Source organism: Puma concolor, chromosome D1, assembly GCF_028749965.1.
Source record: "Puma concolor isolate L17-30 chromosome D1, mPumCon1.1.hap2, whole genome shotgun sequence".
Lineage (NCBI taxonomy): Eukaryota > Metazoa > Chordata > Mammalia > Carnivora > Felidae > Puma > Puma concolor.
Genome location: NC_141676.1, coordinates 101687353 through 101711466, shown reverse-complemented (window position 1 = coordinate 101711466; position 24114 = coordinate 101687353). Strand labels below are relative to the sequence as shown.

Sequence of the window (24114 nt, the reverse complement as noted above, 5' to 3'; positions counted from 1 at the left end):
CGCGGCAGGCCCTCGAGGGAGGCAGGGGAAGCAACTTGGTGGGGCTCAGAGGGTTGACCGTTTGCTAAATGAAGTGAAGTAACCAACTTAAAAAAAAAAAAGGTGCATGGCAAAGAGGAAAGTGGCACAGTGTTTATCCATAGGAGGAGAGGACGCCTGCAGGGTGTGGCTGCCTGTGCCCTGTGAGAAGCGGGCAGGGGCTGGGCGAAGAGCCGTGGGCCATGTGGGGAGATGCGGACTTTATCCCGAAGGCCACGGGTGCTGCTGTGGTCTGACCCTCCTTTGTCCCCTAATCCGAGGCCTGTTGCCTTTTTTTCTTCACGAGATGACCGCGGCCAGGGTGGATTGGCTCTGCTTGCTTGTGGTAGAGTGTGGCTGGCCAGACACCCCTCTCTCATCCTCAGGAACTCCCACCTGCTGGGAGTCCGTGGAGGCCCCTCAGACTGGGCACCGAACTCCTGCTGAGTGTCGGCCGCAGTTGCGGTATCGGGAGGGGGAGACCTGGCCCCGCTCTGCACGCGTTTCTCTTGAAGGGGAGCTGTTCCTCTTGGCCCTTTCTCTTAGCCCGGAGACCTTGGCGAGGCTACGGATGTCGGGAGGACGGGCAGCACCAGAGGGTGCCCTGCCCAGGCCTGAGGGAAGCCGCCCCCTCCTCCCTTTCACCTTCTGCTTTTCTCCCTGGGACGGGCCTGGGGCTGATGACAGTATCACCACTGTGTCCCCGGTCCCTCGCTTTGGGCAGCAGAGGCTCAAAACCAGGGCTCTCTGGGACATTGCCCTTTTCTCCATTCTCAGCTGAATTCCTTGAGGGCAGGATCTATGTCTTGTTAATGTGTGGGTCCCCGGGCAGTGTCTGGGAGCACTGTGTGAATGACTGTGTGCATCTCACAGTAAAACATTACTTAACATTTATGGAACACCGAGAGTCTTCCAGGCACCGTTCTCAGTTCTTGAGCTCACTTAGTGTTAACTCAATTAACATTCCCCAAACCCAGTGAGATAGGCCCTCTTGCGTCTCCATATTTTAGAGGAAGAAACTGAGGCACAGGGAAGTTAAATCATTTGTCTAAGGTCACTGTAAGTGTGGGGCCAGGATTTGAACCTAAGTAGTCCGTCTCCAAAGCTGAGCTCTGAACCGCCCTGCTTTCCTGCCTCTCAGTCATCCTTGGAAAGTTTGGGTTGACTTGTCCTTAGGCTGCTAGACCTGCCGGCGGATGGTTGTGTCTTTGTGTTCAGTAGATGCTTTGACAGACAGACAGCATCTGAATGCTGCGCTTAGGGCTTCTCCGGGGACCACTGAATTCTAGTCGTCAGGTCCCTTGTTTGAGTTTCCAGGTTGAGGAAACGGGAAGTCTCAAAAATCCCTGCTCAGAAGTTACTCACCCTGGCATTCCAGTGATGTTTTCTGGGAGGAAGGCTTTTCTGTATTTCAAGGAAGGATTTGCTTTTTCTATGTTGGCTGGCTTGAAAGGTTTTTTCTAGTCTTCCGAAAAAATATTTTTTTTAACGTTTGTTTATTTCTGAGAGAGAGCGAGACGCAGAGTGCGAGCACGGGAGGAGCAGAGGGAAAGGGAGACACAGAATCCGAAGCAGGCTCCGGGCTCCGAGCTGTCAGCACAGAGCCCAATGTGGGGCTCGAACTCACGAACCGTGAGATCATGACCTGAGCTGAATCAGTTGCTTAACCGACTGAGTTACCCAGGCGTCCTGGTTTTTCCTAGTCTTTAAAGTGAGGTTTGCGTGTGAGAAACAGGGTGTGGCAGCTGGAGAGGGTGCTCCTTTTGAGAGACCCTGCTAAGGGCACCACAGCAATGACAGCCTCCAGCTACAGCACTTTGATCCACCCTGGCTCATGCCAAGGCCATGCTTGTTGATGGAGAGCAACAGACCCCAGAGCAGGACCTTTTCTGCCAGATGTGGGACTGCTGCACAGGCCAAGACTTTCTCAGAACTGGGCCCTTCCTGAGGCCACGCCTATTCCGGCCCGTGTCCTACTCTCCCCGTCATAGGTCAGACCTGTGTTCTGAAGGTCTCCCGACCCCTTTATCCTTCATAGCCACTTCCCCCGGTAAATCTTACCTTGGCTTCTTTCTGCTTCTCAGAGAGTGCAGTTGACAGTGCCCCAGACTTGCTTGTACAGGGGAGGCTTTAGGAAGAGAGCCACCCTCATTGCTATTGAGGAAGGTCTGTTTTTTTTCCCTGCTGCTTTTTAAAAATGAACACATCGGAATTGTACACTTTGGTACTTTTTTTCTCCCATGTGATTTTCCATCATCATCACCATAAATACATATTGACTTTTTAAAAAATAAATATTGACTTCTGAGTCTGCAGTCTTATGATTTGGCTAATGGGGCTGGGACGAGGCATTTCTTCCTTGAGAACATAATAGCTGGTGATGGAGTTCAGTGCACTGGTTTCTGAGCCTGTCAGTCGTCGGGTCCGGTTGGGTGTATGCAAATCACCATAGACTTTTAGATTCAGTAGATCTGGAGTGGAACAGGGAATCTCTGTTTTAAATAGCTGTTAGGGTGTTTGATAACGGGAGCGCTGGCCCGTACGGGTCAAGGAATGACAGTTCCATCTTGTTGCAAGTCTCTGAAATCATTTGATTAATTCTGATGCCTCCTTGTCTGACATGGTCTGCTGCCACCCAGGAGTCTCCAAGAACAAGCCAGCCAGAGGAGAAGAAGGATGCTTCTCTGGATTCAGAGGCTGCCGGGCCCCCCACTCCCGGCAAGCTCTTCAGCCAGGATGCAGACAGCAGTCTGAGCAGTGCCGATGGCACAGGGCAGCAGGGAAGAGGGGCGAGTGCGTGGCTCCTGGAGAAAGAAAAGGACGAGAAGAGTGATTCAGGAATACCCAGGAGTGGGGTGGACCCTGGGGGCAGTCAGCCTGCCAAAGCCAACAAAAAGGAAGCCCCAGAGGCCCCAGCGGATGTAGGAGAGGAGGGTTCCGGGAAGGGAGAGGTGGAAGGAGGCGCCGAAGGAGGAAGGAGGCGGAAGGAGGAGCCCAAGGAGGAAGCCTCTGTCCAGAAAGAGAGCAGATCGGACGCCAGCGAGGTAAAGCCCCTGTCCCCTGGGAAGTTGCCCCTCCTTCCCTGAGCTGCTCTCTTAAGCCCCGTGCAGATCCCCATCCCCACATCTTCATTACTGAGATGGGGAGCTTCATTTGCAGTCCCTGCAGCGGGCTGTCAACGTGGCTAGAACCCTTCATTGTGACAGATTTGCCCAGACCCAGCAGGCAGCCAGATCCTGAATGAAACTCCAAACCTGCTGGCGTTAGAAATTCAGGGTAGAAATTGGCCTTTCCGTTGGCACCCTCCCGGGACGTTTGTGTTCTTCTGTTCTACCTACTTGCTCTTTCTGCCTCCTCCTTGTACTTCTCGACACCAGTCAAGGGTCGCTGCTGTCTGTGTTTCAGTAGAGAGGGGAGGATATGGGTGAGGGTGGCAACCATTGGGAGCATTTTGCCCCAGGATCGGTCAGTCGGGCTACCAGAGGCTCCTGTCGTTGATGGCCCGGCGGTCTTGCTTTGGCAAGACCAGGCAGTGACACGGAAGTAGTTCCCGGTGCCTGAGGCATCTTCGGTCGTCCGACCCTTAGTCCTGCTCCTCTTCCAGCCAAATGGGGAGGGGGTTCATTTAAAGGGTGTTAAGCTACTTCTTGGAGAAGACAGTCCCGTTCTGTTTTCTAGGACAGCAAGAAGCCTCCCTGCTGCCCGCTTTCCAACCGTCTCCTCTCCACTTCACTTGGCTTTCCTTCCAGGTGTAAACCCTTGTTGACCCGAGTCAGAGAGTAGCTGTCCCTACATAGCTGGGCTGGGCTGTTCAGCCTGAGTGGGGTGGGCACTGCTGCGTGTGTCCAGAAAGAAGGGGAGGGTCCACAGCCCCCTTTCAGGTTTTCTGGAAGAGGTGGGTTTTGGTTAGGTCTCGAGCTGCGTTGGCACCTTGGCCTGAACGGAATTCCCTGGGAAGTGATCCCAGCCCTCTCTGCTCCGCTCTGGGTGACATCTCTATGGGTCTGTTTCCCCAGGAGTTGGAGATCAGCGAGCAGGTGAAGGAGCTGCAGCTGTCAGACTCCGCGGCCTCTGACCCTAAGTCCTTCCTGGAACTGGTGAGTCTGAGGGGGGTGGGGCAGCAGCGTGGGGTAAAGCCCGTGGCTTTGTGAGCCCCTGCGGTTTGTTTTGCCTGGCATCACACAGCTTGTAGATGGGAAGTCAGGACTCAAACCTGGATCTTGTCTAACTCTGGTCTCTCAGCCCATTAGCTAAGAGTAAACGCTACCTACTTCACAGGTTTGCTATGAGAAGAAGGTGAGGCAAAGAATGTAAAACGTTAGCCTATAAACATCAAATAACTATAAGCTGTTATTACTGTTTCTTGTTTCTGCAGTGGGAATTGTCTGGGAGATAGGTGATCTAGAGCCTCTGGGCTGTAGCAGAGACATTGCATGAATCTAGGAGGTTAGAGACTGGTTGTGTGTGTGGGTGTGTATTTGTATTTGTGGGACCACTGAGCAGTGGCACGGCCCGGTCCTCAGGCTAGGAGGGCTGCTGCAATTACTGTTCCAAAGAGAAGACGTCGTCCTGGAATGTCACCGGGCGTGGTTGCTTTGTCCCGGGCCTTCCACGCAGCCTGCTGTATCCTGGCCCCCTCTGCCAGGTCTGTACCTACAGGGAGTAGTCGAGGGTGCTTTTTGGCAGCGCATCACCTCTGGAAAGTGTGCTCCATCTGTTTGGAGGAGGCGGATCAAAGGGAAGGGATTAGCGGGAGAGGGTCAGGGATGAGCGGTAATGATAGGAGGGGTGCAGAGGAATTAGGGGGCTGCGTGCTCTAGCCCCTCGCTGAGCCACGGGCTTAGGAGGCAGATGGCAGCTGCATTAAGTGGAGTAGAACTCGAACCGAAAGGAAAATGTCACCAAAAAAGAAAGCCCCTAAGCTAGGAAGGGAAGGCAGAAAGTCGTTGTTGGCAAAAACCATCGTGAAGAACAGGCACGTCTCAGGATTCTTGGAAGCCAGGGCTCCATCCCTTCTGAGGGAGTCACTGTGTGGACAAATGTGCCCATGAATGTTTTTCTCCTCTATGGGAGTGGGTGGAGGAAGCCATGGACAGCAGGACCAGACCTCGGCTGGGCATCCTGCCATGTATCAGGGCTGATGACAGAACTGTCCCTATTAGCGTGCTGTCAGGTAGCAATCCTTCACTGGGTTCAGCAGGGCTCTTGGGCTTGGAGGGGGCAGGATCAGGGTCCTGTGGCAGCCAAAGGGTGACGGGGAGCTGGCACCTGTGTGGGTACTTGCCGCCTGTCCCAAAGAGAAGCCTGTGGACAGAGCACTGCTAATTAAGCCCCATTGTCCAGAAGGGCAGTGGGGGAAGGGAAAGAGAAAGCTGAGAACGGCCATCATGCCTCGTTTCAGTGCTGCCCACAGGTCTTGTGGGCACTTTGACCTCTCTCCTGGTACCCTGGTTGGCTCTCTCCTGGTGCCCAACTGGTGCCCTGGTTGGGCACCAGGAGGGAGAGACGACTGGAAAGTGACATGATTGGCAAAGAGCTTGGACTTTGGAGTCAGCCCAGGGCACATCTGACCACCAACCAGCCCCGTTGTTTATCAGCTACTTGGGCTTGGGTGAATTACACGTCCCCTAAACCTGCTTCCTTATCTGTGAGATGGAGATAAGGGTGTCAGTCTCACGGTTATTTTTCCCTCCATGGTTTTATTATGGAAAAAAAAAAAGTTTTTTTTAAATATTTGAGAGACAGAGACTGTGTGGGTGGGGGAGGAGCAGAGAGAGAGAGGGAGACACAGAATCCGAAGCAGGTTCCAGGCTCTGAGCTGTCAGCCCAGAGGCCAACCCGGGGCTCAAACCCACGAACTGTGAGATCATGACCTGAGCTGAAGTTGGACGCTTAACCCACTGAGCCACCTAGGTGCCCTGGAAAATTTCAAATATACAGAAAAAGTAAAAGGATTTTAGAGTGAATACACACACACTCACCACCTAGGGTCTTCAGTGAACATTTTACCATACTTGCTGTATCACATGTCTTTCCAGATTAGTCACAGTGTGATTTTGAAGATGAGAATAATCGGTAGATGTGAAAACCTTTAGCGCGGTGCCTGACCCGTAGTGGGCCCCTTTCTGGAAGGTGGGGGGTGGAGGAGAGGCCGTGACATGGACGATGCCGACCGTGACAGGGGCAGCACTGACCTCCCCCTCCACTCCCTCTAGGACTTCGGTTTTCGCAGCCGGATCTCAGAGCACCTGATGGATGTTGACGTGCTTTCCCCAGTCCGCCGGGAGGGGAGTCTCTCTGGATGCTGGGTAACCCGAGCTGAGCCCTGCTTGTCCCGGGCTGTGTTTCTGGGAGTCCCCTTGCTTCTAACTCAGTAAGGCATGGCCCGGGCTGTGTCTGTGAAGGCCTCCCAATCGTTTCTGCTCTTTGCTGCTCTGAATTGAGTCATCCTCCCTGCCGCCTGCAACAGACATTTATCTGTTCATTCGTTTATTTAGCAACGACCAATTTGACCAATTGGTCAAAGGTTGACCCATTTGCTCATGTGCAAAGCTCTGTGTAGACTGTGTGTTTCAAGGCACTTGCCAACCTGGCCCACTCAGCCTCTTGCAGCCTCATCCTCAGAGCACCCGCCACACACCGGCCGTGCCCACCGAGCACTCGCCGTTCCCGGGGCACACGATCCACCTCCTTCACTGCCCTGCCTGCCGTTTGGTTTCCCCTTTTGTTCCGAGCCCCTTCTTGGTCTTGGAGGCCCACCTCTGACACCACCTCCTCCAGGCAGGGTGAATTGTTCTGTCCTTTTGCTACCCTTAGTGCTGCTCCTTTTGGTTGACAGGTCTTGGGTCTGTCTCCCTCCTGGATATAAGCTCTGTGTGGGCGTGGGAAATGTCTGCCCCACAGAAGGGTAGGAATAGATAGATGACTCAGACACACGTCCTGTCCTTAAGGAGCTTGAAGACAAGAAAGTCATTTTTTTTCCCCCTCCGTGGGCTTGTTTAAGAGAAGATTTTGGCACATGGTGTCTGTAGGTTGAAGGGAGCATTTGGCTTGGGTGAATGGAAGTTTGCCGGGTGGAACAAACAAGGTGTCCGATGTGAATCAGGTCTGGGAGCCCTTGGAGGACTAAGTGCTGAGTCGGGGTAGAGCTTTTAGGCCAGTGGCACTTGAGGTCACGTGCTCCTCTCAGCTCTGGCTGGTAAGCCTTGCCGTGCTACTGCCCAGCCAGCAGATCGAGGCCGGACCTTGGTCACACCTGTTTGTAGCACTGGACGAAGGGTGTAAAGGCACACACAGGGCGGGATTAGTGAGGAAGGGTTGGGAGCAGGGAGTTGGTAGGCCCTTTTGGCAGTAGGTAAGTGGGAAAGTCGGTGGGCAGGATGGATTTGCATAGCTCTGGCTCCAAACTCTAGCCAATATCCGAATCCTTGGAGGCTTTAAAAAAGAAAGATTTCTAGGTCCTGCCTAAGACCCAATGAGGCCAGCAGCCCTTTTTTGGGATATGCCGGTTGGCATGTAGGAGTAGCAGGGCCTGGCCTGGATCCGGTTCTCACGAGGCACTCTCTGAGGCCGACAGCCCCGGCACAGGAAGTCCTAAGCTGGACCTCATGACCAGGGTGTTGGGGCACCGAGCAGCGCCAGGCACTCAGGTGGGCTGACCACACAGAGCCCCTCGTGGGCCTTAGTTACTCCAGCTGTCTCCTGTCTTCAGGCCATGCAGAGGGTTGAGCCAGGAGGTAGAGCTGAGGAGACAGGGGCAGCCCTTTGTGGCTCTGACAGCACCACAGGTGTGGTCCCCTTTGTCTTCGGCTCCTCCGGCCAGGGCCAAGGCAGCGGCTTAGAACTGAACTGAAGTTCTAAAAATTTCATGAAAAGTTCATAAAAATTTTTATGCAGCTTTTTTTTTTAATGTTTATTTATGTTTGAGAGAGAGACAGACAGAGCATGAAAAGGGGAGGGGCAGAGAGAGAGGGAGACACAGGATCCGAAGCAGGCCCCAGGCTCTGAGCTGTCAGCACAGAGCCCGACGCAGGGCTTGAACTCATGAACTGCGAGATCATGGCCTGAGTTGAAGTCAGATGCTTAACTGACTGACCCACCCAGGTGCCCCTATAATTTTTTTAATGTTTATTTGTTTTTGAGACAGAAAGAGCATGAGTGGGGGAGGGACAGAGAGAGAGGGAGACACAGAATCCGAAGCAGGCTCCAGGCTCCAAGCTGTCAACCCAGAGCCCAATGCAGGGCTTGAAACTCACGAACTGCGAGATCATGACCTCAGTTGAAGTTGGATGCTTAACCGATTGAGCCCCCCAGGCGCCCCTGACGCAGCTTTATCCAGATGCCGTGGACATATGATAAACTGGACTTACTTCACATGTGCCACTGGATAAGTTTTACCATATGTGTGTGCCTTTCAAACCATCACCGTAGTCAAGATAATGATTATAATGAATTAGGAACATGAGTTTTATACTAAATTACAAAAGTGACCATGAAGTTGTTTCAAATAATCCAGAAGGTCAAAGCCTTCCACTTCCTGCAGGCTTACTGCCACAGGTGGGGACTATTAACGGTTTCTATGAACACTTTCGTGTGCCTTTCCAGAAAGGTTTCAGTGTACATGTAAGTCTGTGTCTGTTTTCTGTTTATCTTTTCCCTCCCCACAGACATTGGGACTGTGTCACAAAAAGTGCTTGGCGATGTGCTCTTTAACTTAGAGAGCAGCTAGGGAATAGGCCCTTGACTTATTTCTCAGTAATTTCAGATCTCCCTCACTCTCCTTACTAGTCGTGTAGCAGTGTGCTTTCTGAATGTACCGGGATTTATTTAGCTGGGGACCAGGTCATGAACACAAAACCCTGGAGCCGAGTTAAGGGTGGGCAAGCGGTGTCTTGAGCACAGTTGGGCCAGAGGTGTCGGGTGTGCTGGCCGTGTCCCCTTTCTGAAGAGTTCTTTTCTGGGGCAAAAGGGTCTGGGGATCAACTGCTGCTCTACTCCAAGGCCCTCTGTCCGGGCGCTTTCCCAAGGTGGCCCCTTCTGTCCGGCAGAGGGGCTCGTGTGTTTCCGGCAGCAATAGAGATGAAACAAGTAGGAAGCAGACAGACTTGGTAGCTCATTCTTTCCGACCCACGGCTCAAGCCCCCCATTTTTATCACGATCACCCCACTTTGCTGTCCATGTCCCATTGGGGTCCATGTCCCGTAGAGTGTCCTGTGTGATTTTTTTTTTTTTTTCCTTGCAAGTGACAGAGGGAGCCGTCTGCCGAGCTCGGTGTGATCCGTGGGGGAAGAAGGCTGGAAGGGACGGGCGGGGCGGGGCCATTATCTGCAGGCTCTGGCCAGGCTGACGTGATGCAAAGTGGCAGTGCTGGCAGGCAGCCTCGTGCTGCAGGCACCGGCAGGTACTCACAGGCAGCATCTCTATTTTTAATGTAATTTGGGGGAGCTGGCTCCTAGCTCAGGCCCTGCCCTTCCTCGCCCATCCAGATGGTAGAGTCGGCCACAGCTGCTGGGGCTCCGGCTGCCAGCGGAGAGGCGTGGGAGGCCGTGTGCACGGGGCTGGGGACACGGCAGTGCGCCAGCCCGGCCGGAACCCCACTGGGGAAGACAGAGTGAGTTGTCTCCTGCCCTGCCTCTCCCGTTAACCCTCACGTCCCGGAACCGACAGGGCGCCTGTCATCGTGACAGAAGGGGTACGGGCCCTCGAATGGAGACGGGCACCGGCAGAGCTGAGGTTTTATGCCTTAGGCTGGGGAGAGGGGTGGAGCGGGGACACAGGCGCTGGCATTTGTGGCACGCCTTCCCTGGGCCACGAGTCAGGCTTTATGTACATGATCGAATTTAATCGTCACCTCGAGCCCCGTGAGCTGAGCTTTACTGTCCCGTTTTATGTATTTGCTTTTTAAAAATGTTTGTTTATGTATTTGGAGAGGGAGAGAGAGAGCATGAGCAGGGGAGCAGCAGAGAGAGGTGGGAAGAGAGAATCCCAGGCAGGCTCTGCTCTGTCAGCACAGAGCCCGGTGTAGTGCTCGATCCCACACAGCATGAGATCATGACCTGAGTTGAAATCAAGGGACGGATGCTCGACCGACTGGGTGACCCATTTTAGAGTGGAGGAGATAGACTCCCCAGCTGGGAACCGATGGAGCCCCCCCCCAGCACTCCTTGGGCAGCTTTATCGAGATGCAGTGGACATTTGATAAACTGGACTTACTTCAAAGGTGCCACTGGATAAGTGAAGTGGAAAAACAAGAGCTTGAGTCCAGGCCGACTACACTGTTAGCCCCCTGGGGCCCCCCCCTCGCGGAAAATGATTGAACTTACAAAGAACAGCCCTCTTTTTCACCCACTTGCTAAATTGGCCCAGATTCCCAGCTTTAAAATGAGATTTTGGGTTTTATTTTTTGGATGGGTGGAGTAATCAGTCCCTGACTGTGAAGGGGGCATCATCGTCTATTGATGGGACCTGGGTGCTTCGGGGAGCCCAGAATGGGGCAGAGGAGCACCCTGTCTTCCTCCCTTCGGATGCCCAAATGGTGCTCTTTCTGTCTCGTTTCAGCACGTCCCCATCTCTCCAGGGTCCTTCCTTGTTAATGTGCTTGGCCGCTGCCCCACTTCTGCCCGCTTGACTTTGCCGTCCCTGTACATCACCGATACTGGAGGTCCAGGCCTCCGTGGATTCGGGGTGTTCACGGATGTCTCGGCCTTCTCTTGGCAACTGTCAGTGAAGGCTTCCAGTGACGGGAGGAAGGGTTTTCTTTCTTGTACGTGTTCGCCTTTAGCTTCTGGCTCTGCACGCAGTGACTGTGGCATCTGGCTCATCGTCCCTAGGCCAGCAAGGCCGGCCCTGGAAGCAGCTGCGAGCCTGGGGGCTTAGCCAGAGCTAAGTAGATGGGCCTCCTCTTCTGTGTCCCGAGTGGTCCTCATCCACTCAAGAGCCACCTCTCAGTATGTCCTCCTAGGCCCGAGAGTTGGTTGGACGGTTGAGGGACCCATATGCAGACCTCTTCAGTAGGCACTTGCCACTGCTGCTTGCCCACAGGCCCAGAGGTTGGGAAGAGAAGACAAGGAGGGCAGCCAGTCCAGCCAAGATGAGCCACAGAGCAAGCGGTGCAAAGGCTCGGAGAGGTACGGTACGTGGGAGGCCGCCCTCAGGGGCTGTTGGGATGGTGTGGACCGGGGCAGAACCCCTGGGTTTGGTGTGCGTGGCTCATTGTGCTCCTGCCTGCGGGCAGACGGTGAGCGGACTGGATGGCCTCGCAAAGTCTGTGCGTGTGTGCACGCGTGTGTACGTGAGCATGCCCTCTGACTCTGCACCGAGACAGGAGTGTGGGTGCATGTGGTGGGACTTTGTACACCGCTGTGGGCCAAGGCTCTGTGCTCTTCACTGGAATGGGTTAAGCTGTGTGTGTGCCTGGTCATGGGCCAGGGCTGGAGGAACTTTCTAGAGGGTCAGTACTACAGCTACAGGTGATTTGGAGACAGAGAGTGACAGACAGACTAGGAGGGAGAGCGGAGAGACTAGGAGGGAGAGACCAAGGTTTCCCGCTTCTGAGGCTGGAGCCTGAAATGAGAGAGGGAAGGGCTGCTACCCTGGAAGAGGAGGCGGGGCAGTGCTCCTGCTTCTTGGACCTTGAAGAGCTGTCCGCATTCCTTCTTGCCTTTGTGCATTTTCTGCAGTCTGACCATTCGAGTCTGGTTCCTCTTTTTCTCCCTACTTTCCGCTCGGCTCTTGCATCCCTGCCTGGCCTCAGTGATGGTGAACGCTGGGAGCGGATGCACCCATGAGGGGGCCCAGCTCTCGCCCCTGGGCCAAGCGGATGCAGTGCAGGGACCCGGGAGGGCTGAGTCTAGTCCAGGCAAAGGGAGAGCTCAGTGGGGAGTCTCCCCCTCTTGCTTCTCTGGCTGCCTTGCCCTCCGTGGCTCTCCATGGATGTAGGGCCAGGACCGGAGCCCTGCCTGGAAGGAGGAGTGGACCCAGGTCCACGTACCACACTCGCCAGTTCTCTCCCTGCTCTCCAAATGGTAGGGCCTGACTCTGCTGCTCTGGCTGCTCTGACCAGGTCCTCTCCCCCACTTGTGCCTGGGAGGCGGCTCCAGAGTCCCCTTCAGAGCCAGGCCACCGAAGAAGGGCCTCCGGAGGCCTCTGAGGGGCAGCCTGAGCAGAAGCGGGCAGAGGAGCCCGGGGAGGACTCTGCAGGCAGCTCCATCCCTGCCGGTTCCCTGAGGAGGTAAGGGGGACCTGGAAGTCTTCCAGGTGTGTAGTTGTGTGTGCGGGGGTGCCTGGGGAAGTGAGAAGCCGGGGACGGTTTGCAGCCTAAGCAGCAACCTCAGGTTTCCACTTAGTGTCCCCCGTGAGCTGGAAAATGAGGAAATGTGCTTCTTCCTAGTCCTCAGTCTACAGCTAAAATTGGGGTGCCCCCTCCAGTTAGGGGAGCCTGGAAACTCCTGAACCAGGAAGCATCTCTTCTGATCCAGCTGTCTTCCTGCCGGGGGCCTGGGTCAGAGACTGTCCCCCACCTGAGCTGTGCTGTGCCTACGCCCAGTCCCCACCTGCCAGTGCTCCTCACCCCTCCCGGCGGTCCTTCAGCAAACCCAAGTAGGGCCCCGTTGTATGCTGGGCCCCTGGGGGAGGGAGGTGCAGAGTCCTAGGCTTCCCTGAGGCCAGCCAAGAGGGCCTTCGTGCCCCAGCCTGGCCCAGAGCCTGGCGTACATCGGCCAGATCTTCTGTTCCCCCGGTGAGAGGAAGATGCTGGTGTCAGAGCTGGTTTTAGAGCACATCCAGCTGGGATGAGTCACTGAGAGAAGCCAAGCAGAGCGATGTTCAGTCAACAGCATCCGCTGCCTACCCCGCTGTGTGCAGAGCGGCTCCTTCGGAGCCGTAACCGTGCACGGCCCACGTGGACGGGCCTCTGGTCTTCAGTGTAAACGGCCTGGGAAGAGGCAGGTGGGGGAGAGTGAGGCCTGAGATCAGGAAACTCAGCTGGGGCTACTTCCCTTGTCCTCATCACAGCTCTCTGACCCCAGATGGGTGCACTGGGGGCCTCTCGCCTTCCTACTGCTTTTAACACCGTTGCTTCCTCAATGCTCTCAAGGGAAGAGACCCCAAGCCCACCTGCCGCCCCCGCGAGGGGCAGGGAGCAGCGCTCCGGGGCCGAGGAGCCTGAGGAGGGGGCGGCCAGCCCTGCCGCACCAGCCTCTCCAGAGGTGTAAGGGCCGGTGTTCGTGTCTGTCCCCGTCCTCCTTTGTGTCTGTGTGGTGTGAGTGCCCACCACTCCTGGGTGGTTGGGAGGGGATGCTGTGGCCCCTGCCCAGGGGGAGCGGCGGGGGAAGATTGCGTGTGCCCCTCATCGTGTGCAGCCGTGGTCACCGATCTGAGTGTGGGGTTGGCCAGGTCCCCGGGGCTCCTGGTCAGGGCCTGAGGTATGGAGGTGGAGGGGCGGGGGCACCTCCCGGCGTAGCAGTTTTTCCTGTTTTCCCCTCCACCTCGCACTATTTTTCGCTTTCTTAAAAACATTTTATTGAGGTGTTTACATACATGAAAGCACATAAATCTGAACTGTACAAGTCAATGCACATTTACACGCAGATCAGATGTGGAACATTCCCGTCCCTTCAGGAAATTTCCTCACGCCCCTTTCCTCTCAATCCGCCACCCCAGGACACCGCTCTTCTGGCTTCTGTCCTGTAGATTCGTTTTTCCCGTTCTCCAACGGGACGTAGACGGAGTTATGCAGTATCCGGTATATGTGTTTTGGGCCTGGGTTCAAAGCTCACCAGCACTTCTAAGACTTGGAGATCAGTGAGCTCTCCTCCTCCCATTTCCCTTTCCCCTCCCACCCCTTTTACAGATGAGGAGACTGAGGCTCACGTGAAGGGATCTGCCCAATGTCACGTTGCCGGTCGGTTGCATAACTAGGACGAGGCTCTGGTCCCTGGAGCCCTAGACTTCCGACTCAGAGTGCAGCCACGGCTCCTTTTCTCTACAGGGACAGAGAGGAGCCAGGGTTATGCAAATTTTCCCATCTGTGAACCGAGCGGTACAAAAGGATCATGAGCTCTCGGGACTCGGGCCGTTGACTAGAGACGGGTTCACGCACTGGTTACTCACAGGCAGTGCCGCCGAGAGCTGGCAGTGCACGTGAGCTCATGACTTTTGTCCTCACCACAGCACTGCAGAGTGCTGTAGGGAAGGGACAGCCCCACTTTTCAGGTGGTGACAGCTCTGACCCTGAGGAATGACCTGGCTTTCCCAAGTCTCCTTGGGGGCTGTGCACAGCAGGTCAGGGCGTTTTCTACGAGGACAGGAGGCGAGTGTGGTTCAGAGACAGGACCCTCTGGGCAGAGGTCAGAAGGCGTCTTCCTGGCGCCTCTGGGAGGGAAGCTGGGCAGTGAGGCTCCTCCCCCCTGTCTTGCTGATGAGTCCCCTTGCTTTGTGTTTCTCCTCCCAAACCAACAAGGCCGCCCCTTCTGGGTCTCAGAGAGACATTCCTTGACCACACAGTTTACACAGAACCCTTAGGAAGTATCTTCTGTTCCTTTGCAGGGTCTTTTCAGGCCCCATAACGTCCTTGTCATTCATGTTCACAGCTACGTGTCTGTGTTTTGTGAGGAGTGGCCCTGTGTCTGTGTTTCATTTGTTTGTACCTGCGGGGTTCTGATTTATGGAGGTGACTGAGTGACAACAACAGGCCGGTGCCATTAAGGAAGAATTTATTACTTACGCTTCCAGAGAGAAGAGGGCCTGCCACACCATGCCAGGCCACCTGGGGGATGACCAGGGTGTGTCAGGAGGCAGAAGAGGCGAGAAGGGAGAGCACAGCCTAGAGCCTTTGTTGGGGTTTCCCTGGGAAGGAATAGGCGAGGCAGGGTAAGTACCTTGAGTGAGTGTAGGATTTGACAGTATGAATGATTTTGGTGGGCTTTGGGCTATGGGGGTGGCCCTCCAGTTGCCTGGTGTGAGTTATGTAAGGAGATGCTTGTGGTCTAGCCTCCCTGGGGGATTGGTTGGTTTGCATATGAAAGACATGTTCTTTCATATACATATTTCATATACATATATATATTTTCATATACATGAAAGACATGTTCTTTCACATAGAGTTGGCTAATCCTTGGAGGGCCAGTCTCTCTGCCAGCAAACTTTTAAAGATGTCAAAACATCATCATCATAAAATAACACCAAATAAAAAACCATGATTCATAGAATCCGTCACCTTTCACAGATGTTGTCAAGCCACTCAGGAGGAGTTAGGGGCAGAGGGCTGGCCAGCAAGCGCTGTGAGGCCAGAAGGCCTGGGTCTGGGACACAGGGATTGCCTCCCCTTGGTGATCCCGGCGTCTTTCCTGAGGTGCTTGTAGAAAGGGGGCCCGGGGGGGTGAATGAATGAAAACCCCTGGGTCGAGCACGAGAGGGGACAGGATCTCTTCGCGGTTGTAGTGGTGGCACAGCCATTTCCGAATGTCCTGGGTGCCACAGCCTCCCTCCTCCCCACTGCCTGCCCTCCTTGCTTCTTCTCTTTCTTGTCTCGCAATGACTTGGTGGCCGGCCTGAGGTGATTATGCCCGCACAGAGCCTCCCTCTTGGCCACCGACTGTCGGAAACTGGGTCTCACTGATGCTGACACCCGAGGAGCGGCCTAGAAATCAGACCTGCCTCTTCCTCTGGAGGCTTCATCTTCCCAGTTGTCTCCTCAATCATTCAGGGCATCGTTGACTGCCTTGGACCTAAGCTGGGCGTTTGGGATCGTAGAGCTTTAAAATGGGGACACGCAGAAGAGGCCCGCGTGCCAGGTGTGCAGGCGTGCTCGCCGGGGCGTGTGGCCCGGGCACGTGCTGCCACGCCGTCTGAGGCCGCATCTTTCCACAGCATCTATCCCTGGGGCTCCACATAGCTCCGCAGCCCACAGGGGAGAGAGACATTAAAAGGTACCGTCTCAGGGAGAAAAGATGTTTTCAGCCAAGGCTGGAAATGAGTTGGAGGGTTGATGAGGCGGAGAGCTGGCGGGGGGAGATCCTTTCCGAGAGCAGGACTCTCAGAGGAGGTGGCGGCCACATCTCTCACATCTGCATCGGTTGGGCTATGTCAGGGGGTCTGGAGGAGAGCCCGGAACTAGAAGGGGGGCCGGGGCGGCGTTGAGAGAAGACAGTCGAAGGCACGGCTCAAGGCCATTTCCAGGCTGAGTTATGATTTTAGGAAAGGGGGGAGGAAAGAGCTTTTTGGTATTTCAGAGACGTCAGTAGCCTTTTATGTCTTCCTTCTCTCTCTGGTCTCGAGGGGCTGAGATGGAATTCCAAAGCCCGCGTTTTCTTCTGCCGTTCTAATCTGATCCCGCCTGCTGCCTTCCATCTGCCGCAGCGAGGGGAAAGGGGGTCCCGCGTCCCCAGTCGGGGGCCGGTTCCCCTCTGCAGCCCCTGCCCCACTGCTCCCCAGTGGACCGTGTCCACACGCTGCTGAGGCTGATGGGGCCAGCGTGCCTGGCCTGCCGCCCGTGCACCATCGGGGCGGGTGGGGGGTGGTGGTTGTGAGGCGAGACCAGTCAGGTTGAGGGAGCGGGGGCTGCAAACTCGCACTGGCCTTTAGGACGAAGCTGCTCTGGGGTGTGCAGTACTTTTAGCCCCTGATGCTTTCATGGCCTTGAATGTTCTTGGGTTTCTCTGGGCATTTCCTTCAAGAACCAGAATACAAGCAATATAGCAACCTTCACACAGACATCTTTTTAACCTTTATTCCTCATCTCACCACCCACCTTGTGCATCCACGTCGGCTCTGAATTTCTGTTACCCGTTTCCAAATATTGAGTTAACTCCAAGCAGATGCAAACGTGGCGTCATCAAGGAGATGGGAGCGTGGCATTCTTGGTGCACTCTTGCTACACTCTTTGGCTTAGGGAGCAGTCTCCTGCCTGGCTGTTGAGGCAGCGTGGGAGGAGATTTCCTGTTCCTGGACCTCCATGGACTGTTGGGGGTCTCAGGGCTCGGAGACATGCTGCGGCTTCTCCTGCTGGCTCATGAGCATTGGCCTGTGTTCAGTTTGGGAGGCAGAGAGTAGCCCCTGGGGGTGTCCCAAGGTGCTGGCGTGAGCCTCAAGGAGCAGGCAGAGCCCTAGTGGGGAGACGGAAACGGCCGTGAACCGTCCTGGGGAAGAACCCACTGGGGACAGAGCTTCAGTCTTTCCCTATCGCTGTCAGCTCTTGAGCCACATCTTCAGGTTTGTACTTCGGGCTACAACCTACCAGGTCCACTGAGAGCCCAGTATGGGCCGCCCTTCTTCCTGGACCGCCACAGTGAGGCTTGCCCTGTGAACAAATACTGCCTGGATCCTTGAGGGGGTAGCCTTCCTGCCTGCCCCTTGCGTGAGCTGATTTGCATATGTGATTCCTGACCCTGGGCCCTCCCCCCATTAGGATTGCGTGTGTGCTGTTCTGTGTGTGTGTAAAAGGTGGGATAGTAAAGCTAGTGAGTGTTGTTCCTCCCTTGGCAGGCGAGCTGCGGAGCCTGCAACTCCCCCAAAGCAGGCTTCCCTGAGGGCCGTGGAGGAGGCCGTGGCCCACGACCTGGAGCAAGACCAGAGGCGGCTTCTGGAATCGAAACGAGAGAAGATTCAGCAGCTCCGGGAGAAGCTGTGGCAGGAGGAGGAAGAGGAGGTCCTCCAGCTTCACCAGCAGAAAGAGAAGTCTCTCAGGTCCTGTCCCTCCCCTGCAAGCTGCCTGGGTCTCGAGGTGACATGGGGAGGAAGGGAAGCCCTCCTCCCACCCCGGACACTCATGGCCCCACCAACACTCCTCCTCGGTGGCCTCTGTGGAGGAATGGGCTTCCTGGTTCCTCTCTTTGGGAGGGAGTTGGGAGGCGTGATAACAGCGGGACCAGCTGACAGTTTTTGAGAGATTACACGGGTCCACGTGCCTCATAGCTGCTAATTGGTTTCGTCCTGAGAGTGGGTCCCATGAGGTGTTGCTAGCAACCCTATCATGTTAAAGGATCTACCAGACAGATGAAGAAACTGAGGCACAGAATGGTTATTTAACATGTCCAAGGTATTGAAGTTAATAAGCAGAGCCGGGGGCGCCTGGGCAGCTCAGTCAGTTGAGCATCCGACCCTTGATTTCTGCTCAGGTCACGATCCCAGCGTCGTGGGGTTGAGCCTCATGTCGAGCTCCATGCTGAACGTGGAGCCTGCTTAAGATTGTTTCTCTCCCTCTGCCCCTCTCCCCTGTTCATGCTGTCTCTCTCACGTAAATAAGAAAATAAATTAAAAAAATGCAGCAGAGCCAGAAGAACCCAGGCACTTTGTCCCTGGGGCCCATTCTTGGTAGTCATTGCCCTCTTTCTTGGTAGTCAGGGCCCTGTTGGGACCCAGCGAGATTGGTAGGGACCACATAATATGGTGTGAGGTGCTATTTCCCAGGATCCAGAAGTTTCATTTGGGTTCCTACTCTTTGTGGTGTTGGCTGGGAGGACCTCAACAAGCAAGACACTGAAGGCTGGGCCGGGCCTGTGTGGATGAGATTGTGTGTATACTTCATAAATAAGCTGGAGGTTACTTTCATAAGAAAAGGCTGTCCAGGGCTGGCACAGCGGCTTCAGAGTCACCAGGTCCCTGGTGGTCCTTTAATCTCTCTGCACTTGAGTGCTGGTTACTCTCAGGGCCTCTTTGTCCTGCTGAATCCCCAGTCATCGTGTCTGTGCTGCCAGCAGGGAGAATAGGGATAGAGTACAAAACTGGTAACTTCTAGCTCATTCGGTCCCTTTTAAGGCTCTTTCTTAGAAACTTCACCTAATAACTTCTGCTTATTCTTGTAAGGAGTTTTCCTGGAAATTTTACTCAATAATTTCCACTCACATCTCATTGGTTACTTCTGGCTGCAAAGGAAACTGGGAAATGTCCTCCTTCAGCTGGGCCTCTTTACCTGATGGAATAAAATCAGGGCCCCTTTAGGAAGGGAGCATGGGAGAAGGGCCACCGACAAGGTGATCAGCAATCTGCCATAGGCCCAGGAGGGGACAGGTACGACAAAAAGGTGTTAACAGACTCTGCACTTACTCAACCATGTAACTGAAGGCTAAATCTTTTCCTCTTGGACAGAACATCCCAAAGTGGTAGACTTACTTTTATAGCATACATAGCAAAGAGTGTAGAAAATGCTTATGCTCAGAGAAACTAATAGAAAACCAACCCCCAGCCACCCAGGGGTTGGGGACAACCCTCTCATTAGCCCAACACAGGACCTGCTGACCCAGGTTCCATCCTTCTATCACCCCTTCTGTGTCCCCTGCCAGGCAGCATCCTCCTCTTCCAGCCAAATGAAAATTCGGGCAGGAGCCTGCCCAAACAGGGTAAGACTTAGCTGATGTTGACAGGCAGAGCCTTGGATGAAATCCTGGCTGTGTTTCCCTGCCAGCCGTCTAAGCTTCTCCTCTCTTCCTGGCCACCCTGGGCCTGGCTGACTGTGCTTTCCGTCCCTCACCAAACCCCCAGCTCCAGAGGGGCATCCGAGAGCCCTCTCAGGTCGTGGTGAAGACTCCACGTGCCAAAAGTATCTGACTCAGGGCCCGAAACACAGTAGTTGCTCAGTAAATGGCAGCTCTTGATTTTCAGTTGAAATCAGTGATGGCCATGGCCTCCACGAAGTGATTTTTCTGTAGGCAGCGCCTTGTCAGACTCACTATGAAATAGTTGATTGCGAGAACCCGGTTTCTGCTCACGCATGAGCCTTTCTGAGGGGTGGGGCCGCCTCTGCTGGGAAACTTCAGTTGGTATAAATTTCTGGAAGCCATAGCTGACCTTGTAGCAAATAGTTCTTGAATCAGAAGGCAGGCAGGAAGACAGGCAGTCTGACCCTTAGTTTCTTTAGTCATAAAATGAAGAGATTGAATTTAGTTGTGAGATGAAGAGAGACAGTTATAAAATGAAGGCCTTCACCTGCCAAGACCCTTCCGGCTCTAACATTCTGTGGTGCTACGTGTGAAATGGAGCCATGGGACAGAGAGAAAGGGTTTCTGGGGGGATCTAGAAGGGAGGATTTTTATTTAACTCAAATTTTCTATCAGGATGGAAGAGAGCAGTGGTGTAGATAACTTGAAATTGAAGATGACCTTTGGAATCCACTAGGAAGCTTTTCTAAGAAATTGTCTTCTGAATCGTATTTCTCTTAGGCTTGAATTCCCTGAGTGCACAGCACACAGCCCCTGGTCACGTAGGGGCTGCGTGGGCAGGGGGATGTCTGCCTGGGATGAAATGCTTACTGTCGTTTGGCTGTAAATAAGGCATCCCTCATGGGTCATCAGCACTTGCTTCTGAGTTTGGGGCTGGGCGATGCTGTTCAAATTTGACAGACATGTACGGAGCACCTGCTTCATGTTAGCTACTGTTGTTCAACACCTCGGATATAACCAAGTGGAAGACCTGATTCTGCCTGGAACAGCTCCCAGACTTGTCAGGAAAGCAGACCTACAAAAGATGAATTGTGATGCGTGGGATAAGGAAGGTCTTTCATATACAGGGCGATGGGAACAGAAAGGCTAGTCGATGAACTTGCAAAGGCTTCTCGGAGAGGAGGGAGCCGGGCGTTGAGTGGCAACTATGGGTTTGTCAGGTAGAAGAGGGGATTCTGGGGAGAGGCGCCCACATGAACAAAGGCCCGGAGGCGAGGAGGATCGTGGTGGAGTTGAGAGGCGGTGTCTCCTCTGATGTGGCTGCAACAGTGGATCGGGGGCAGTGAGGGGATGTGACCCACCCCGGGGCTGGGGTCAGACTGCGTCTGTCCTGGAGCGAATGCTGCGCCGAGGTGCATTTACAGGCAAGGGGAAACCTCTGGCAGAAATCCTGTCCTGGGATCAAGCAGCCTGTCCCTCTGCTTGCTGCAGCAAAGAGTGGATAGAGTTCACGCCCCCCTCTTTATATGGGATGTATTACAGGGAGGCAGCAGGACCCAGATTTAGGAAACTTCGCAGGCAACCTGCAGGCTTGTGGAGGCCGGGAGTCAGGGCTGATGACTAGAAGAGCGGTTCCTCCAACAAACTTGCCTTTCTTTTCCTTCCCAGTTCCCTGAAGGCGCAGCTGCGGAAAGCCACCGAAGAAGAGGAGACTCGGATGAGAGAGGAGGAAAGCCGGCGGCTGTCCCAGCTCCTGGCCCAGGTGCAGTCCCATGTGGAAGCAGATGAGAGCCAGATCAGGTGAGGGTGCGCCGTGAGCCTCCTGCCCCACGCGGTGCCCCCCGAGTGCCCGGGCCTGGCCCATTCCGTCTGTCTGCACAGGGCCGAGCAGGAGGCTTCCCTGCAGAGGCTGAGAGAAGAGTCGGAGTCTCTCCAGAAGGCCGAGAGGGCCAGCTTGGAGCAGAGGAACAGACAGATGCTGGAGCAGCTCAAGGAAGAGATGGAGGCCTCGGAGGAGAGAGAGCGGGCTTCCCTGAAGGCCGAGAAGGAGAGGGCTCTGCAGCAGCTCAGGGAACAGCTGGAGGGCGAGAGGAAAGAAGTGAGCCAGCGGCGTGGGGCTCCCGTCTGACGTGCCCCTGGCGCTGCCTGGGAAGGGGCTGGGCGCCGGGCTGGGCGTGTGGGGTGGGGGACCGGGCACAGAGGAGGTGTCCACACACCCGGCACGGGAGGTGGTAGACGGCAGGTGGGCTGTCCGGGCCCACTGCCCCGTGTGGACCCGGCCGTCTCGGGGCAGGTGCTAGCCCGGGTCTGCCTGGTGCAGGAGGGGAAAGAGCAGGTATCCAGGGCTCCATCTGGGGCCAGCAGTAGCCGGGCGCTGTCAGTCACAGTGAAGAAGCTTGAGGGGAAATGGCCCCTGGATTTGGGCAGATTTCATGACCGAAAGAACCCGGGCCAGACCAGAGGTTCTGAGACAAAGGGGCCCTGTCCCCGAGGGGCAGCTGTGATGAACTTTGGTCTCTCCTTCGCGAGGTTGGCACATGTAGAGGAGGATTTTCTCCTTTGCCCTTACTCCCTGGGCCTCCAATCCTCTGTCTCCTGAGGGTCCGTCTCTAGATGAGAGGCGGAAGTAGGGCACAGCCAGGCCACGTCGACCTTCTTTCTTTGGGCGACGGTGAGCTTCAGCTCTTAGACCAGGAGCAGCCACACAAGGTGGGGGAGGATGTCACTGTACTGTCCTCTGGGTGCTCAGGCAGCTAGTGCTGGACCTCCAGCCCTCACCGCCTTGGGCCCTTGTTCACAGGCACAAGTGTCACCTGTGTACCTGTGGCCTAGCCCAGGGGCTGGGGGATGGAAGCAGTGACCCGAGGCTTACCGAAATGCCCCTCCACTCTGGCCTTCATGTTCCTGTTCATTTGCTAGTCGCAGACTTTAGGGACTGTGTTATTTTGGGGCAGCAAAGCTGTGCCTGTGGTTCCCCTTGGCTCTTTGGCTTGACGGGAGTCAGGCACGGTTCTCCTGGCTATTCCTTCCTCCCTCCGGGGTCAGTGCCTGGTCCGCCTTCCCCACCCTGCGTCCCTCACAGGCCCCTTGTTGCTCCTCAGGCAGTGGCAGCACTGGAGAGTGAGCACCGAGCTGAGCTGGAGCGGCTCTCTTCCTCGCTGGCGGCCAAGCACAGAGAGGTGAGAGGCAGCTGGCCTTGGCCTGCAAGGTGGAGTGGCCATCCTGGTCCCTGAGCGTGAGCCTCAGGGCCCCTTTGCGAACTCCACCCCGTGCCTGTCGCTAGGGTGGGAGTCTCCCTCCGCCTGAAACCCCCCCCACCCCAGTGGGGCTGGCTGCTGGGCCCCTGGCAAGCGAGTCCCTGAAGTCGCTCTGCAGTGCTGAGTGTCATGTCCCCTGGGCTGGGACCTCCTCAGGTTGTCTCCAGCCTCCAGAAGAAGATGGAGGAGGCCCAGCAGAGGGAGGAGGCCCAGCTGCAGGAGAGCCTTGGTCGGGCAGAGCAGAGGGCTCATCTGAAGGCTCACCAAGTGTTCCAGTACGAGCAAGAGGTAAATGCTGGTCTGCTCCTTCGACTTCGTGTATCCCTGTCACGGGCACTCCATCCCGGCCCCAGGGGCCCTGCTTTGCCTTGGATGGCTCGGCTGGGGCTAGAACGTCTGGTTCTACCTCTGTGCCTCAGTTCCCTGGAGGCTGGGCACTTCCCCACCCCCGCACCCCCCACCCCCCACCCCCCCCCCCGTACACGAGTGGGGAAGGGGCGCGGGGGCGGGGCGTGTGCACGTCATGTGTCATGCGTGCGCGGAGGTTGTGTTTGTGTATACCACGTGCCGGCCCACCCTCGGGCCTGCGAGTTGCATCCCTGCTGCCTGCCCCACAGCTCAGCGACCTCCTGCGAGAGAAGCGCCAGCAGGTGGAGAGGGAACACGAGAGGAAGATGGACAGGATGAAGGAGGAGCACCAGCAGGTGCTGGCTGAGGCCAGAGAGCAGTACGAAGCCGAGGTGAATTTCCCCGGCGCGCATGCGCGGCGCACGCACTCACACGCACCGCGCGTCCTCGGCAGCCGGCGGCTTGCGCCCTGCAGAGGTGGCATCGCGGCCCCGTCCTGCCTGTTCGCCCCGCAGCGGGCAGGCTGCATCCCCTCCCGGAGGGGTAGCGGCTCACAGATTCGGAACTCCTACCCCTGCCGCCGCTGGTCTCAGCCCCTTGATGTGTGCAGACTCATTTAGCACCCCCAGCACCCCCAAGGAGGTGGGGACTATTGTGACCTCCAGTTTAGAACCGAGGAGACAGAAGTGTAAGCATCTTTCCCAAGTGTTCCAGGCCAATAAGTCAAGGAGCTAAGATTCAAGCCCAGCTGTCTGACTCCAGAGCCTTCAACTTTTGCTACCCTGACGACACCAGGCCATCAGGGTTAATTGCAATCCCGGGACACTAAGAAGTAGTCTAGCAAGAGCCAAATAATACTTCGATCTCTGCCCATCCTCAGCCTTTGCCCTTGGGTGAGAGAGTGGACCCAGCCAGCTCGGCTTGCTCACACTAGGGGTGAGCAGGGGCCACAGGGCCTCTGCCCCAGGACTTTTAGGCCACTACCCCACTGACCGGAACTCATATCCCAGCTCTTCTGTACAGTCTTTTCCACAGAGGAATGACCAGCCTGTGATAAAATGTAGTTGATTCCCTCCCCAGACCAATTCTGAACTTGCTCAAGAGCAGTGGCCTCTCTT

At 55.6% G+C, this 24114-nt stretch overlaps 1 protein-coding gene across 9 annotated transcripts in view; it reads left to right on the top strand.

Moving 5' to 3' along the window:
• Positions 1-24114, top strand: part of CEP164 (centrosomal protein 164) — a 65822-nt gene that overhangs the window by 33775 nt on the left and 7933 nt on the right. For 6 of the 9 annotated variants that reach the window (XM_086679022.1, XM_086679024.1, XM_086679025.1 and 3 more), the window contains 13 exons: positions 2658-3062; positions 4035-4115; positions 6234-6326; positions 11059-11144; positions 12080-12247; positions 13112-13225; positions 14749-14886; positions 17500-17700; positions 21060-21191; positions 21273-21489; positions 22493-22570; positions 22805-22936; positions 23266-23388. In XM_086679022.1, the coding sequence (XP_086535148.1) occupies positions 2658-3062; positions 4035-4115; positions 6234-6326; positions 11059-11144; positions 12080-12247; positions 13112-13225; positions 14749-14886; positions 17500-17700; positions 21060-21191; positions 21273-21489; positions 22493-22570; positions 22805-22936; positions 23266-23388 (1968 nt within the window). The remainder of the gene's footprint in view (positions 1-2657; positions 3063-4034; positions 4116-6233; positions 6327-11058; positions 11145-12079; positions 12248-13111; positions 13226-14748; positions 14887-17499; positions 17701-21059; positions 21192-21272; positions 21490-22492; positions 22571-22804; positions 22937-23265; positions 23389-24114) is intronic. The other 3 variants (XM_086679026.1, XM_086679027.1, XM_086679028.1) reach the window with 3 other exon arrangements.